This window comes from Haliaeetus leucocephalus, unplaced genomic scaffold (genome assembly GCF_000737465.1).
Source record: "Haliaeetus leucocephalus isolate CR32 unplaced genomic scaffold, Haliaeetus_leucocephalus-4.0 Scaffold240, whole genome shotgun sequence".
Classification (NCBI taxonomy): Eukaryota; Metazoa; Chordata; class Aves; order Accipitriformes; family Accipitridae; genus Haliaeetus; species Haliaeetus leucocephalus.
This window is the reverse complement of record NW_010972676.1, coordinates 4,364,354-4,382,872: the sequence shown is the minus strand read 5'-3', so window position 1 is coordinate 4,382,872 and position 18,519 is coordinate 4,364,354. Positions and strand designations below refer to the sequence as shown.

The 18,519-nt window shown below is 37.5% G+C and overlaps 1 protein-coding gene across 1 annotated transcript in view; it reads right to left on the bottom strand.

The window, feature by feature from the left end:
• The window catches only part of CLSTN2 (calsyntenin 2), a 232,763-nt gene that overhangs the window by 82,269 nt on the left and 131,975 nt on the right, over window positions 1-18,519 (bottom strand). The window contains exons 3-5 of the mRNA XM_010568410.1: window positions 9,549-9,744; window positions 7,590-7,798; window positions 176-325 (exon numbers count right to left, since the gene is read on the bottom strand). Of these exons, the coding sequence (XP_010566712.1) occupies window positions 176-325; window positions 7,590-7,798; window positions 9,549-9,744 (555 nt within the window). The remainder of the gene's footprint in view (window positions 1-175; window positions 326-7,589; window positions 7,799-9,548; window positions 9,745-18,519) is intronic.

Genomic DNA, 18,519 nt, shown 5'->3' with positions numbered 1-18,519 from the left:
TGGGATTATTATCCACTTTTTTAACAGGCTTGGAATGAATTAAGCAAAAGAAATAGCAATGGTTTTCTATACCACTGCAATAAGCACCCTAGTTTCCTTACTGTGAGATGGAGGGAAAACAACAAAGAAAAGAGATTTAAACAAAAATTAAAATATATGAACCATTAAACCTTACCTTGCCAGCCTGGTTTGCACACTGGTTTGACATTAACTTGTACTAAGACATCTTCTATTGCATGTTTTTGCCCACAGTCAAAAGCTGTTACCATTATCTCATACTGGTGCTGTTTATCATAGTTCAGTTTCTCAGTGTTTCTGATGTTACCTATAGATTCAATATAAGATAACATTCAGAAATTACTTCTTGGATAAGCATATACAGACTATAACATTTGAGTCCTGGTTGGTGAAGTCCTTTGTGTCCAGAAAGCTCTCTGAAGTACATGGGACATCCACAGGCAGGACAGTTATAAGGAATGGGAAGTATTTTCTTTCAATCCAGCAGAGAAATAAGGAAGTTCTTAGGCAAATACAAGATGCTAGGCATATAATATGGGCATGTCTATATTAGAAAACATCTGTTCAACAACACTTTGTAAAGTAAGACTTAAGACTAATTAGCAGTTACATCCTGAAATGTAAAGTATAAGTAGGTGCAACCTCATTTTCCACATCTTCCCAGAATACACTGCTTTAACACAGCAGTCGCATTCTCGAGATCTACTGCTGAACATCTCCCCAGCCTAAGTATCTTCTTTTCTTCCCTAAAGCTATTACCCTTTAGGTGAGAGAGATTTTTAGCCCTATAACACCTTTCCCTGTTTTTTTTTTTAAAAAAAGGAAAAGTCCCAGAATCACGTTCTACATTAGAGCGCTTAGCGGTATTTGATATGACAGCACATGGAAAATAAAACTCGGCAACAACAGAGATTATCTACTGAACCTGACACATATATAAAGGTGACAAATTACCTGTTTTGGGAACAAAGACATTACAACTTCTACAAAGAAAGGGAAAGATCTTTCTCAGAGTACTTCCTGCAGGATTGGAAGATTACCATGCAGAATGTATGGTTTTGTAATTAATGAGTTCAGCGTTTTAATTCTGTCCATTTCCACCAAAATGCACTTCTTCCTCAAATTGAAACTTGAGACTGTTTAATATGTTTCACACTTTTACTCAGGGCTGTTTATTATACCATTTCTTTGAATGAGAATGTTTGTTCTAGAATTCAAGAAACAAACTTACTCGGGATCAATGCTTAGATATAACAACTGCTTTCAAGCACAATCTGCAAAATCAAGTTGTTTGGGCTAAATTTGGAATAAGGAGCACCCAGATCCTGGAGTCTAGTCAATCATAGTGCTCTGATTCCCACAGGTGCTAGTTAAAGTATCTGTTGTTAGGCATGCTGGCATTGTTTGGGGTTTTGTTTCTTTTTCATTCAAATGAATGAGAGACAGGTGAAAGCAGACAAACGAAACTTCTTAAATAAGTCTTTCACTAAACTTCCATTAGTTTGACAAGTAAAGACTTTTAGCAGGTGTCTCTCTCTGATGCCACTCCTTATCTTGTCAAAGCCCAACACTTTTCTGACTACTACTATATTAAAGCCAACTTTAGTAGTTTAATTGAAACTGATGCAAAACTTTTCAGGTCAGGCCTGAAGAAAGACTGCTTTTGCAATTATCACCATCTTCTGGTTCAAAATTTGTAGTTTAAGTAGACCCTTACATCTGCAGCTATAAATCAGGCCCAATACCCCATTTTCTGTCAACTTTGAGTCTTTACCCCCCCCCCCCTTTCTGAGCAGGGCACAGGGGGGACAAGCCCTATTGCTAATTTTATTTCTCAAATGGAGAAGCAGAAGGACCTGCTGAAGGCTAATATGGAAACAGTACTGTGTCCTACAGCTTCCTTGGCTCCCTCTCAGGCACTTCACCTTGCCAGGCATTTTCAAGTCTGCCATGTAGATAGCTCTTCCCATCACAAAAGCAACCGCAATAACAATATCAACAACTTCATTATTTTTGAGTTAGAAATTGGCAAAACAATTTAAGCTACCCATCTCACTGTCTTGAGTTCCTTGATTAGTACCTGCCTAAGAGGATTTAAAGAAAAACTGCCACTGTATACTTAATTATTCATTTAATAACTGCTCAGTTGTTCTTTCCTTTCTGCATGATATTCTTTCTTACATGAATCTTTATAATTCCCTATTTGGTTCTCCTTGGTATTCTTTTAGTCCACGATCAGCAGAGATAATTCTCAAGAAAGCAAAATTGTCTGAATCTACGTTAGCAGACCACTACAATTTGCGTGGCACATTTAACTGTCCTCTATGATTTATAAATCATTACAACACATTTGCATTTCACTAAATCTGTCTTCCAAGATTTGTATTTCTTTACAGTCTTTTAAAATTTGGACTACAAAGATTCTGACTATTGGGTGTTATTCTGAAAGGTCATTTGGATGTCTTGCAGATGTTACTCAATAGTTTATTGATTTCTTAATTATTCTGTTTTTCTGTTACCTCTGATGCTTTATGCTTCTTTGTTATTTTACAATTTAATCAATACGATTAAAAAGTAGACACAGAAGAGAAGCACTAAAAATACAGACTAATTAAAGTTTTAGAGACTATAGACTCGGAATTTCTATTTACATCTCACCCATAAACAAAAGGCAATCAATAACATTAAAAAAAGAAAATTTTAATGGGAGAAGTAAGTACTTTTCTACACAGTTCACAATTAGGCCATAAAATTAATTTTTTTCAGTCTTTCTAAATCTCTGCCTTTTACTGGAAATATCCAAAGCTATAACATTTTAAAAAACAACAAACAGATAAGTGACAACAGGAATATAAAAATTTCTGCTGGAGGACACACACATTTACACCTCTGTTTCTTCAGGGTCAGTTTGATACAGACTTCCCTCTTTTATGGCTATCTTTCATCTTATTTTGGAGCAGTCACAAGAACGGGGAAAGACTTGACTGATTTACTATGGCAATTGCCTCTTAAATTCCATATACCTACTTCCTGTGTGTATAAGAAGTATAAAACTGAATCTTTTAACTCTTAGAAGAGATGTGAGCTAGTGTTGTTACATGAGTGGCCTCCGATTTCAGTCTGCCCATAGGATCGGCAGCTCAACATTCCCAGCTGCCAAGAGCCGCCAACCAGGAGGTGTTTGACCATAAGTCAGTTGAAGGATTAGAATAGCTTCTTGTCAAAAAGGTGCACTTTTGAATGATAATGGAAAGAAATTGTGGCTTAATAAATAAATATCACATGCATATGCTTAACTATAAAGTTTCACAACATTTCTGACAATATGAAGTTTGCATAGCTCCTAACACAGATCTCAGTGCTGTAAAGGATGACCTCATGAGCTCCTGTCCACACCTATTTTCTACAGTATGTAACTTGATAGAACCTGTACTGACTGTACAGATAAGTCAGTAACTCATCTTCATAGAATCATAGAATACCAGGTTGGGAGGGACTTGTACTATCATCTGGTCCAACCTTTCTCGGCAAAATCTTCATATTGAACAATCTGATATGTATTTGTGAAGTGCTTCTCAGTGGTGGGATGGCAAATATAGCTATCCCCATTTTAGAGATGCCAGTAGATCAGAGCTGTGACAATTCGCATCTGTATCTGAATTCTCTGATCATGTCACCATGATCCCTGACAAATGAAGGCAGAAAATGCATTAAATGTTGTTATGCTGGCATTAAAACAGATCCATGCATTGTGGTTTAATTTTTCTCTTACCTGAAAAAAGCCTACACAATATTGATATGATAACTCACTTGATGATTGGGATTCTCTGCTAAGAAGACAATTAGAATAAACTGCATGCAAAAGTCTCTTAAAACATATTTTATCTTATACTTTTAGTCCCAATCCTTTGCATAGCAAAGCACAAATTTTTCCTTTGTCTTTACATGATTGTATTTTATGACCAAGAGTTCATTACCCTCCAAGTTAGGCTCATCATATACAAGACTCAATTCTTTTTAGTCTTATGGTTTCATAAAACGTTGTAATTTTATTCACAAAAAATTACATACCAAGGGTCAAAGTTGCCAACTGTAAATGGGAAGCTTTATATTACCTACTTTTAGGTGCCTAACTTACAAAGATCTACAAGAACTATACCAGAGCTGGATGCTGCTTCTTGTGCCAGTGCTGGGTGCCTATCAACTTGTGCCTCACACAGTTTGGTGATGTGAAGTAGACTGCACTGCTACAGTCTGGAGGATTTTCTCTTCCATTCAGCAAATGTTCCCCGATTGTAATACGATTTTTCAAGACAACAAAATGCTCCCTAGATTGATCTAGAATCAAGAAATAAGTTTTGCCTAAAAAGACTATGATCTCACAAAAGAAAACAACTGATAGAATAGCATCTTCATCTTTCTGAAGGCCTGTGTTTATGGTTAGTTTCATGGGTTGGTGGTGAAAAAAACCCACCATCTGGAACTGATAATGGCATGTTTTCCTCACACCCCCCGTACTTCTGGGGTCCTCTGCAATATTTAGATTTGATTCTAAGCATCTGGTTAAACAGGCAATGAAATTCCACACTTATGTTACTGAAAAGAAGAAAAAATCATAACTTGCAGAAGACACGAGAACCTTGTCCTAGTTTCAGCTGGGGTAGTTAATTGCCTTTCTAGTAGCTGATACGGTGCAATGTTTTGAGTTCAGTATGAGAAGAATGTTGATAACACTGATGTTTTCAGTTGCTGCTAAGTAATGTTTAGACTAAAGTCAAGGATTTTTCAGCTTCTCATGCCCAGCCAGCGAGAAAGCTGGAGGGGCACAAGTAGTTGGCACAGGACACAGCCAGGGCAGCTGACTCAAACTGGCCAACGGTGTATTCCATACCATGGGACGTCACATCTAGTATAGGAACTGGGGAGAGTGGGGGCGGGGAATCACCACTCGGGGACTAGCTGGGTGTTGATCAGTGGGTGGTGAGCAATTGCACTGTGCATCATTTGTACATTCCAATCCTTTTATTATTGCTGTTGTCATTTTATTAGTGTTATCATTATCATTATTAGTTTCTTCTTTTCTGTTCTATTAAACCGTTCTTATCCCAACCCACGAGTTTTACTTCTTTTCCCGATTTTCTCTCCCATCTCACTGGGTGGGGGGGGAGTGAGTGAGCGGCTGCGTGGTGCTTAGTTGCTGGCTGGGGTTAAACCACGACAAACCTAGATTTGTTTTTCACAATGGATGAAAAAACCTATAAACAAAATCCTCATTAGCATGGTGTTAACAGACAGTCCTAGGCATCTCATACATCTATTTCAATCATCCTATAGGTAACAAAAAATGGGCACAATGCCAAAGAATTTGGATCAGAGAAAGCTTATATCAGCTGGCATAGAGAGACATTCTCAGCAGTGAAATGTGTTGGAACTAAGCAACATATTTCTCACAAAATAAAAGTGCAGCCATCTATTCTAACTCTGTCTCTAACCCCAGTGGGTTTAAGCAATTAGCATTATCTAAAAAAATTGCAAATTAGACTGCAGTTACTGTTGATTGTGGTAGCACTGTGCTTTTGGTGAACAAATAGATCAAAAAATATTAATTGAATTCATGACCAAGAAACTGCAAGTATTACAACCTTCTACCAATTACTCGCTGCAGGCTTTAAAGTCATGTTTAAATCAGTGATTTTCTCATTGCCTTTGCTGAAAAGCAGGTCCCAAGCATGCAAGGACAAAGACGTAACCAAGGATTCGTGATACTTCACATGCTTTTGATCATGCCTCTGACTGGAAGGAACCCATGACCACTCATGAGCCAGCTGCACTGTGTGATAGGAGCTGAAAAGGAATAAGCAGTAGAAATGTCTGCTCTGTATAGTGCTAATCTCAGTGTATTATTTATCCATAATACCTTTAAACAAACCTGGTATGAAATTATGAAACCACCTGTGACTTGTGTAAGTACCCAGCCCCATACTGGCAAGTCACATGAAGCTCTGGAAAATAATGCTTTCAAACAGAAACACAGAGAACTTCCTTTTATGACAACATGGGAATCTGACAATTAGAAAAAAATCCATAGAGAGGAAAAGCTTCTAGGAATTTGCACACAAACATCTACTCTCAGATGCCCATTTCCTGTAAAAAAATTCTTGGTGCAATTGCTCTGGCAAAAGATTACTGTGTCAGCGGACCTCATTTACTTAAACACAAACATACTTCTTATGATTATACCTCCTATATAGTATACTTGCCTCCCAATGCATTATAACAAGATGGCTTTTTCCCCAATGCCATTTAGAATTTATTGATGCTAACAGGTTATTATCTTTTGATGCTCAGCTGTGCATTGTGCAAGAACTGCACAAATAAAAATGAATCATTTTTGAATATGGGAAAAGGTTTTTATAAAACATCTCAACATAAAAATGACTGCAGAGAAAAAAGTAGCTCCATTCATACTTTCAATTTCCAGTTTGGCCAAAAATCAGATTTAAACTCCAAAGAGTATTGTCCTCCTACATACAACATTGATTACATGCTTCTGTTAGGAAAGATAAATCAGAGCGTTGCTGGGCATGCACACAGGGTGCTTGTTCTGGGGAAACAAGTTCTGTGAGCACAGGAATTTCCATTTTGAACTTCTGCACAAGTGTGCACACATGAATATCAATAACAAGGACTCTTATCTACAAAGTGATGCCAATATGGGACTGCTGAAGTACTTGAAAGACAAAGCTATTATTTTGCATTGTTTGGAGCAAGCAAAGAATAAGAGAGAGGATCTTCAACACATTTTTAATGCAGCCCAGCCACCTCTCCCAAACTCAGAGTAAAGTTCTGTGGTTTTCCCTGGTGAGAACTTGATGGGGAAAAGCAGGAAGCTGACAGACAGGACCGCCAAGGTCAAAAATTGCTACATGTGGAAAACTTAATATGGTTTATTATTTTTCCTACAATATTATATACATTAAAAAAACCCAACTAAAATCTAAAACCCATTAAAAAATGATACTGCTTCCCAAAGCATATTTTCTTCCATACTGCAGAATAATGGACCTGCTTCAGGAAGCACCACAAATGGGTAGATCTGCAGACCCACACCCCGAAAGTTTCAACAATCAATAAAAATATCCACAATATTGTCAATTCTACATTTAGACTCTGCTCCAGAAAGTTCAGAAGAATGGGACTAGCTACAAACCAGTGAATAAACCCTACCAGGTAGGGCTACGTGCTGCATTAGGAAAAGTCATCAGTTGGATGGGAAACTAGATCTGAGACAAAAGAATGGACTGAGTGGCAAAGAAATGTATTGCTTATCTAACACTGGGGTTTTAATTTCCACAATAAATTACTGTGGCACTTTCTGACCAAATCTTATGTAGAAGGGATGGAATTTCCCAGTTTAATGGTTCCTTCTTTCTCAGAGATGAGAACAGGATTACTTTCTTGAGTTAAAACTCAAGCCAAGTTATCAGCCAGTATCAGTAGGTAATTACACTATCTACAGAAATTACTGCTATCTGTCCCAGAACTTAAAATTGCTCCTTCTCCATACTCACCATTTCTGTCAATGGCAAAAGGAACATCGGTTGTGACAATCTCATAATTGCAGATCTGGCTATACTGCGGGGAACAGTCCTCATCTATGGCTTCTACCTGCAGTATGCTGTCATAGATCTTTCCCTCTGTCACAGTGGCCTTATACACACTCTCCTTGAAAGTTGGTGAAAACTCATTAACATCCTTTACCTGGATATGGACCATTGCCCTAAAATAGGTAAAAAAACACATCAAAGAGAAAAATTAATTAATCATGACAAATCACTAATAGTTTGCTTCAAAAACACTTTAAAAGACTAACAAAACATACCTAGAAAACTATGTAGACATCTTCTAAAATGAGATATTATTTAATTACTATGTTTAATTTGCCCAGTTTAGTATCTTCATGTGGCACCTGGCAAAAAAAACCTAGTGCCACAGCTTGTAGGGAGAGGGCTTCACAGCACTCCCTGTTAAAATCAGTTTGCCTCTTAAAATGGACCCCAGCAGAAAGTCAGTGGTATCATTCCAGTGTGAAATGGGTTAATAAACAAAAAAAGAGGAAGAGAATTATACTAGTCCTACATATTCGCTAGCTAAAAATGGTCAGTTTACGAACATTCTTCAATATTAAATAAGCCTCTCACCTTCTGCTGATTATAATTACCTAATTAGTTACAACATTGTACATGTAAACCTTTGAGGGTCAAAAATAACAGGCCTTTAGTATTTAATGAGCAAACTCTGAAGGCCTTCCTCTGCAAGAATTTGCTATCTGGTTTGATAGGTGAGGTAACAGAAGGACAGATAAGTGAAGTGACTTTCTATATCAGCGGCAGAGCCAGTAGTAAATGTCGGGACCCCAGACAGTCTAGCTTACTGTGTGGCTTACTATACAAACCACTATGAGAAAGTGTAACAAAGTCTGGTTCCAATAGGCCAGATTTCATTTGGTCAGGATTAGACTAAAATTTTCCACAAGCAGAATGTACTAGCTTGTTACTGACATGCGAGGGAAAAACATAATAAAATTTAATAATATGAAGCAAAACCTGTTTCTGTAACTTGATGGTTACTTGATATTGGAGGCTTCCTTCTAAATGTGTATTATTTTTAAATATCCTGACATAGTTCAGCATGCATTATAGAGCTAATTAAATTTTTAATTGTCAGGTATCCTGGATGAGCAAAAGGAAGAATGATTACTATTAATCATTTATTTAAATGGCTCTCAGCAAAATGAACAATTTGTACAGCAGTTATACATCTACACGTGAGTTAAATTCATCTTTAATGACAAATGCTCTGGACCTTGGTTTCATGAATTGAAGGGGAAAATAGGCACTGTGCCACTTAAGCTTATGCAGGGAATTGGCTCCACAATAAAAAGTACCACCTATTAACCTTCAATACCCACCTCTTCCAGAGGATTTGAATTCCTCTAAGACTTGCTGTCCAAAAGCTGAGGTCAGAAACACACTGTGCAAAGGCAACACTGTTGCAGCTTATATACATGCACGTACTAAAAAAATAAGGATGATTTTTCTTTTCTTACCATTTGAAATTAGATGAACAGAGACAAAACCTATTTAGAATTTGTAAGTATCAACTAAAACTAGCTCCCATGTCCTGGATAATCTGTTTTGTCAATGTATTTAACATTAAAGCAAGAATGGAAAAATAAACCAAGACAGAGATGTGTTTCTCCACTTGAACAGGCATCCTATTAAAAGCTTCAACTGGAACCATTGCAGAATGGGTCAAACTGCAGGAGGCAAAAGAGAAAAATATTTTCTAAAAGGAAAAAAAGGAATAAAAAGCGGATGGACTATTGCAAGAATGGTTCGTCTTGGTTTTATTTGCCTTCTACTTGACTACAATATAAAAAGGAGCCCTGCAATCTGATCTGTACTGTAGAGCAAATGTATGCCAAAGCAAAAAAAAAGAAAAAAATAACTCTCCTCATTGTCACCCACTTGTGAGATTTTTTCCAATTTGTTCCACCTGGTCCTGATCCACAGTCATAGGCCTGGATGATGAATGTATACTCCTTCTGCAGTTCACAGTCAATAGGACTTTTTGCTTGAAGTCGACCTTCACCAGATGTCTTGTTTAGCACAACAGCTTCGAAGGGCATTTCTTGTCCATGGATTTTAAAAGCACAGATTTCACCTGTGAGGAATAGTATAAAACAATTATAACCGGGGAGGACTAAGTCTTATGCACCAGAGTGATACTGGAGAAGTGAGGACTCATTTGTATGTCACATGCTGTTATAGAAGGGGGAAGTACAGACTCAGGCACCAGTTTACAATACGTCCAAAAGGGCCATTGGCCACGTGCTCGTACAGCATGATGCAGTGAGTGCAGCTCTGGTCACGTACTTCCCTCTTCCTCTATCATTACTAAATGGTTTCTTAAAGCCCTAGAGACTATTCCCTAGGTATAGTGCAAACATCAGTGTTGAGCTAAATTATTTTGGGGCTAAATTAAGAAGACTGTATTAAGTTAAAGAAAATAGCAGAAGGAAAAATAGAGAGTATTTTAGAGGTGGTCTTTTCTAACTGCTGTCACTCCTTCCTTAAGCCACTTGAGCTGCCAGGTGGTAGCAGATGTTCAGATTCTTACAGTTTAGTTTCCCAACAGTGAAAAAAACTAATGATGCAGAACATGGGCGCATTCAAAATATATCTTGCTTTATTTACAGACATATATAATCTTTGGAACAGAAGTAGTTGAAGGAACACAGACAAGTGTCCCTTTTGGACATCTCAGTCACTCACCTACGTTCTCACACACACATACATGAATGCCTTCTTGGCAGCAACTCACTCTGCCTCCAAACTGCCTCCTAATATAATAGATCCATAGTTTCTCTCAGAGGAATACTATATAACAGATGCTATAGCAAGGACTAAAAAAATTATTTGGACACAAAAGACAACATAAAAAAAAAAAATCTTGTAGAATATGAGTCTGGATGGGGAAAAAAAAACCCCAAACACTTTCTGGTGATACTTTTTTTTATCCTTGGTATGAATGGCAAGGATACACAAGCTGAATTCATTTTTAGCCACTCCAGAATCCAACTTTAAAAATGAAATATTTAAATGAAGACCAATGTGGCTTAAATATTTTATGACACATTAAACACATGCTCTTTTATGAGCAAGTCAGTCTCGGGACATGCATTATAGATTCAAAGCTGTCTCCCACTCACATAATCCTTTTCCATTTATTTCCAATTTACGGTTGCAGCCTTTTGGAAATCTCCTTGCCAATCTTATCTGACTCAACTGCCAAATTTCAAATTAATTCTGTATCTATGACCTCTAATTCAAGCCTGGCTCCTCTCTCTCTTTTTCTATTAGAATATATTGTTTATTTTTAGAGAAGAGACAGTGACTTTATGAAAGTGCTGGAGTTCATAATTCCTATTATGTGTGAGAAAGAAAAAATGGGAAGGGGGTGTGTTTGGGGAGGGTAGGGATTAGGTACATTTAGAATATAAATACAGGCTCTTTAGGATATTCCCTCAACTATCACCACATATGTTTCCCTTTATTATAAAGGGAGCTGAAGCTGAGCTCAGCTATATATGTTGACATCTAGCCAGATGAATACCACACTTAATAATTGTAATCAACCCTATGAATATCTTTACAGGATCAGCACACAGTTGTTTTAGTAATTATGAGGTACTGGAAAAAACCTTAAGTATTTGCTTGGACATTTGCTTGCTCCAACCCCTCACTCAAGTGGCATGAAAGGGCAGTGTGGTTTCCCAAGACAGACAAAAGATGTGCTCTTTTCCAGGCTCTCTTTCATTCACCCTCAATGAGCTCAAGCATTTAGGGTATAAAAGATGGAATGGATTTTACACTGAGAATCAGACTCTGAAAAAGACTAATACTTTGCATATCCATAAAAGCAGGCTCCACAATGTTTATGAACTGTTTCATAGGAAACAAACATAAGATTAAAAGAAGGCTGAAGAAGTGAAGCAGTTTGTTCAGCTTTGATTGTGGGCATTGATCACTGAGTTTGTATCTCAACATTGTCACACATACCTTATCCTAATTTCTCTGCAACTTTAAAATGAAATATTCATCTAAAATGATATTGTGGATTTCAGTTTTATTTTAACTGAATATGAAAATAACAGTGTAAATGTGGGGAAAAAAGTATTTGTTGTGTTCTATAACAGTGGCCTTCATAGTTTCTTAATAACAAAGTTTTCCTCAGATGCACAATCCATCAACAGAAATCGCAACTTCAGTGTTACATGTTTATTATTTTATTGATACACTGTTTAATTGTAAACAATACAGCATCTGCAGACATCCAAACCTACTGTTCTTAAAAAACAGAAATTGCTCAGGGCAGAATAAAAGTTCTCTCAGCCTTAATCTAAACATTTATCATTTTTTCCTCTCCAAATGCAGAGGCCTGATGCAAACCAATCATAGAAGCAGCGCATGTTCTAATTAGTTCTCAGCAAATATTTTACAAGTCTCTATGTCCTGCTCCTATGGTAGATACTCCAGCTTTATCTATAACTCCAATTTTGTCTTTTATACCCCCATTTGCCAAAGATAAATTAATGACAGCTGCATGGATATGGGGAGATATTTGTAAACACACTGTAAAAAAAACACATACACGTCCAGATTCTGGCTACAGCAACATACTTATATGAAAACAACTGTATATGTTTTTAAAAACTAGGTAAGAGGTTTTTTTTAGAAGAAGGATTCTACTACTGTTTCCAAAGAAATGAGTTAAGACTGTTGAAAAATGAAAATGTATAGTAACCATAATGATTCTAAAATGGTGCCTTAATGGCTATATTAGAAACGGAAATGATAACAGAGTTGTAACAAAGCAGAAAATTAAATAAGATCCACCTTCACACCGCATTTACAGATACATAGAGCTACTACTACCAAGTATTACAAATAGCGTCTTTAAAATATAACAGATACTATTTTTCATTATTAAATGGAGCTCCAGGGCTTTATTTAAACCCAGCTGAGCTAACCCCAGACCTACATGATGCCAAAGGGAATTGTGCCAAGCTTGCATTATTTACTAGGTTCTTAGATGCATATAGTTATGTAACTCATTTGAGGAAAAGGAGACAGGGTCTCTCTCTTAGTCAGGCTCACCATTTAAGTTGCAGAACAACCACATTCAGGACCTTAGCACCACCCATCTTTCTCCTTTGTAAGGTTGAAATAATTAGAGTGCAAATTGGGACATCGTTTTCCTCACAACAGACAACACAGCAAAATATTAAGCTTTGTTCTTCATTTCATTTGAACGGGTTTGGGAACAGGTGCACATAGGATTTAGTGACCATAAAAACAGTGGTGTCAGTGAGTTGATAAAACAGGAACAAGTTAGTGATACCACATAAAGATAGAAGCACATCCATGAAACCCTATAGCAATTGTGTCCAGGTTAGAGGGAAAACATATCTTCTCCCAGGGCCAGGAGGTACATCCTGCGGGTTTCCAGTTGCTTCCTATAAAATCTTCTGGTTGCAGGGTTGAACTTTACTAAGAGTTGCTTCATTTTAATACCTGTTTTAATTAAATTCTGGACATTATGTTTTCTCTTCAAATCATTCAGACCAGCATTAGCCATAAGCACCTATTAATTTTGAAGCCTACATTATTTTAAGTTGAGAGGTCTGGTAGAGATCCATATGTTACTATGCAGGGATAATGATCATATAATTTCCTTTGTAAAAATTATTATAGCCTGAAAAAAAATAATCTATTGGCAGTTTATAATTTCTGAAATATAACCAACAAATCTTTGCACTGTTTAGAAATTGCTAAAGACAATATTTCATGTTCAGCAACATTTACATGCAAGATTTAGTGATTATAAGCCTTAATAAACAAAATTGTATTACAAATTACTGCCTTTTATATGAAAACAAAACTCGCGCTTCTTTCAGTAGAAATAAAAATGCCCAATATTACTCCTTTAACAACTACACAGAATTATTCACTTGAACTCAGTTTCAGAAGTTATTAAAAAAATTGCATGCTTCTTTTACCTTTCACAGCTACTTTCACTTTTTCTTCAGCTTTCATTACACCAAGAATAGAGAAGACTTCAAGTGAAAAGCTGGCATCTCTGACATTTGATAATTTTCATCAATAGTTAATAAAAGGCAACAGTTGTATGGGTATCGGCAATCACCAAATGTTTCATTTGGTTGTATGAGATTCAGCAAGGCTAAGCGCTGCGTCCTGCGCTTGGGTCACAGCAGCCCCATGCAGCGCTCCAGGCTTGGGGAAGAGTGGCTGGAAAGCTGCCTGGCGGAAAAAGACCTGGGGGTGTTGATCAACAGGCAGCTAAATGTGAGGCAGCAGCATGCCCAGGTGGCCAAGAAGGCCAATAGCATCCTGGCTTGTATCAGTGTGGCCAGCAGGACTAGGGAGGTGATTGTCCCCTTGTACTCGGCCCTGGTGAGGCCGCACCTCGAGTCCTGTGTTCAGGTTTGGGCCCCTCACTACAGGAAAGACATGGAGGTGCCGGAGCATGTCCAGAGGAGGGCAACAAAGCTGGTGAGGGGCCTGGAGCACAAGTCTTATGAGGAGCTGCTGAGGGAACTGGGGCTGTTTAGTCTGGAGAAGAGGAGGCTGAGGGGAGACCTTATCGCTCTCTACAACTACCTGAAAGGAGGTTGTAGCAAGGTGGGGGTCGGTCTCTTCTCCCAAGTAACAAGAGACAGGACAAGAGGAAGTAGCCTCAAGTTGTGCCAGGGGAGGTTTAGATTGGATATTAGGAAAAATTTCTTCACTGAAAGGATTGTCAAGTATTGGAACAGGCTGCCCAGGGAAGTGGTGGAGTCACCATTTTTGGAGGTATTGAAAAGATAGGTAGATGTGGTGCTTAGGGATGTGGTTTCGTGGGACTTGGCAGTGTTAGGTTTACAGTTGGATTTGATGATCTTAAGGGTCTTTTCCAACCTACACAATTCTATGAATAACTCCAACTAGAGTTCCCTGCATGTTCTATCCTCTCCGTTGGCCTTATGATTGCTTATGGAGTAGAGTTTACACAACTGTGTTCAAGGCACATCTATGTGCATGAGTGTACACACATGTATTTGTTCCTGCCATTAACTCCCAAACAATTTGCTAATTCAACTATATTTTAAAAAGATGAGTTGTTTCCCACAAGTGCTGTGAAATTAGGCAGCTGCACAATACAGAGACACTACAGAAATAGTGTAGGTGTAACAAAGAGGTCACATCTCACTAGATAGCAAACAGTCCACACAAAGACCTTGTAAAACCTCAACAGAAGAAAAGCTTAAATTCTATCTTGCACCTTTTTGATACCAGTAAATCAAACATGAAGCTCAAACCTGTAGGAAACCAGGCTTCATTAATTTACTGCTGACAAAATTAGTCATTTATATTCATATCTTGTTCTGATTTTATTACTCTCTAGCCTTTATTATATTTCTACATGTGTTTTTCTCAGATGTGCAAATCAACATAGCTGATCATTTATTTATAATAAAGGTTTTGGTTTTATACTTCCTGAGGTAAGCACAGTGTCCCTGAAAGATCCCAAAGTGCCTAAGAATCAAAGCTACATGATCACATGCAAGTCCACTCACACCTTAGAAGAGACAAATACTCTGTTCAGGAGAAATGCATCTTAAGTGTCAATTCGAAGAACAGAGACAGGAACACCATGACCAAGACATCACTGTGACCTCTGAAGACTTGCATATGAATGAGGATAACACTGTTTTTCCCTTATGTGTGTCCTTCAAGAACTTGATTCAGCTACATGGATCTATCACATCATAACAGAGGTATTTGACAACCATCAGTAATGAATCTCCTTCGTATACTACATGGGACAACCAGGCTTCCAAGAATTTTACAAAACATATAGATTTGCTTGTGGATATGACTTTCCTCTTGCAATGACTAAAGGTTTTAAACCACTCCTGTCACTGAAGTTGAAGTACTCAGTCTGAATTGCATTTGAATCTTTAACCCTTTACATGTACTCTCTCCACATATAGATGGTCATCCAAACACAGGCATGCTGTTCTTTGAACATAGATTATCAAAGATGTCTGTTGGCAGTTGGATGGAAATCTGCAAATAAGCAATGCAGGTGGGACTACTCTATTCAACCTGAAGTCTGTTTTCTCATAAATGCAGCATGGACCCACTTCCTGCAGTCAGTGTTGGGTTTTTCAATAAGTTTGTTTAGGGGTTGCTGTTTCTCTGTTTTTTTTTCATCCAGCCTTCCAACCGTACACAAGTTTCTCTGCTGGAATCCTGCAAATATTTCCTGCAGTGCAGAGCTGCCAACATTTTGAGTGTCTCTGTGCCACTGGGAAGGTTTATTGCTTGACAAGTTTTTCTATCGTAAGCTGTAGCTACTGTTTAAATAATTACAGAACATAGAAAGTTATGTTTTGAGGGAGGAAAGAATAGTTGTTTGGGAAAAGGGGGCAAAATAATAGAGATGTAAAATATCTTTAAGGACAGAAAAAAGATTAAGATGGTAACTACTGTATATGCTTCTCCAGCTCATTGAAGTCAATGTTATTAAACTCATATTGAAATACTAAAATCCAGGAAGCAGTACTGAAATCATAAACAGAGGGAGGTGTCCATATCTTAATAAAATAAAAAAATTATTTCCTCATATCTAATTTTATGTGCAACAAGCTCTGCAAAGCAAGAGCATAAATCCACTGCTACCCTTCCTATTCTATGGATTTGAAATTGGAAAGTGGAGGAAACTGCACTTGCACTTCAAGTGATTCATTGCCACCAAAAGCTCACACCAAACCAACCAGACTTCATTCTTCTGCTGAAGCAGGGACCAATTACTCAGGATAAAAAGATAGTTCTGTGGGTAGCATACAAGCAGCAGTCATATCTGGGTTTCTTCCTGGCTCCATGATAAGTTTCCCAGGGAAAACACATAGGTCATGAAGGCACTCAGCAACAAAGCACCTGAAAAACCTACTCTACAATTTTGTTTAAATAAGCTTGTTTCAAAAGTGTAATTTTTATGGATGTGCTCTGAATATAGTGAGATATATGACCACATTGCTCTGTTGGAAATTAGACCACCACGGCTTAGATGCATAACACATCACATTGTACATCCAGATCAGCACAAGAGATCCTTGCACTCCAGCTTAAATGACAGAGAAATGATACATGCTTATTTGAGGACTGCAATAAACGTTGAGGTGGATCAGAAAAATACCTAACAAGCAGATAAAGGTTTGTGGACATAAATATGTGCTTAATTAACTGATGATTATAGACTTCTCAAACACCCTCTATTCTAAAAAGCATAGAAATATAAAACATTGTCATTTGTTCCTCCTGTCAATCAAATGCATATCAAATTACCATTCTATTGTAAGTAACCTCAAACATTTCTTAATCTGTTCTTCTTTCTGAAAGCTACAAGATTCAAGAGAGAAAGAAAGCAAGAAGCTACGATTTTAAAAACAGTACCAAAAAAGTATACTATTATAATCAATATATGGAGCTTCATGCCCACCTGCAACAATGGAAGGCTTTTGTTAACCTCATGTTTCACGTTTGCAAGTATTCTGTGGATTCAGCAGTGCATCTGAGTATTACACAAGCACACACTCAACACAGAAACACCCGTCCAATTTAGTTAGAATGCTGCAAGGCATAGCGCAGTCTCTTTAACAGTTACATGATCATTATTGAGAAATATTTGCCTTGCCATTTTTTAGAATACCATATTATAATGAACTATTTGAAAAATAACCCTGCAAGTGTGCAGTTAAACCTGCAAAAAAGCACATCAATAAAAGGAACTTTATCCTCCAGGAGCTAAGTGGAGCATAATTTCTTGGTTCCCAGTTGGGTCATTTTCTGATCTACTTTTTCACACGTGTCAATAACAATCATAAACATATGTACAGGTTGTTGTCTTCACACACACTACCTGCATTATTTGATCAGTGTTCATTTTAGGCTGCAGCATTTGCAATCAGTGATTGCAGATTTCCTGCTGCCACTGCAGATGAAACATCACTTTGCTTCAGACAGTCATCTTTCAGCAAACACAGAAGCCCAGATGCTACCACTGCCCTAATTCCACATCTGTGTCTGAAAGATGGATCATGAAGCTATTTCACCTCTAGATTAGTGAGGTCTACATGGAGAAAAATAAGAGATAACTTGCCTAGTGAGGCACTGACCCATTTTACTGTGTATATCCTTTGAAAAAAGAGGACCTATTTTTATGAGAGAGACCTAGAGGCCTCTGCATGTTAAGATTAAAAAGGTTATTACAATGCTTGCAATAATTTCTAGCCACTAAGTATTGCTGAGCTGTTAAAGGACAAATGCTAATAAAATACATAAAAGTAGCTAATGATGTATAATGTGACTAGAATTTTAAATTAAATAAAGACCTAGAATTAGGAACGTAGGCTAGCAAATATGTACTGCTAATAGAATTCCTACAGTCTGGTAGGCAATCCTAACACAAATCTTTTCTGCAGCAGGACAGGTGCACCAACATGACCTGCTAGATTTGGCTCCCTTGTGAGATATACAGAGATGAATAAGAAAATGAACAGCACCATGTTACACTCAGATTAGAAAATCAGCAGCTGTTTAGTCTATTGAGGACTCAGCAGACTGACAGAAAATCTTACTTTTTAATTAAGCTGCTTTCCCTGGGGCCCTATATCAAGGCAGACAATTTCTGAGATAAAGGATGTTGGAAAATGTTGCATTTGTTAAAATCATTTTAAATGTATTGTTTTGGGGTACAGTTGGCTAATTCAAAGCACACAGTGAATGATCAATTCATTTTTCTACTTCTTTTTACTCAAAGGCATCAGTCAGCTTTAACTTGAGAACTATACCAGGAACTTTGGACTGGCTA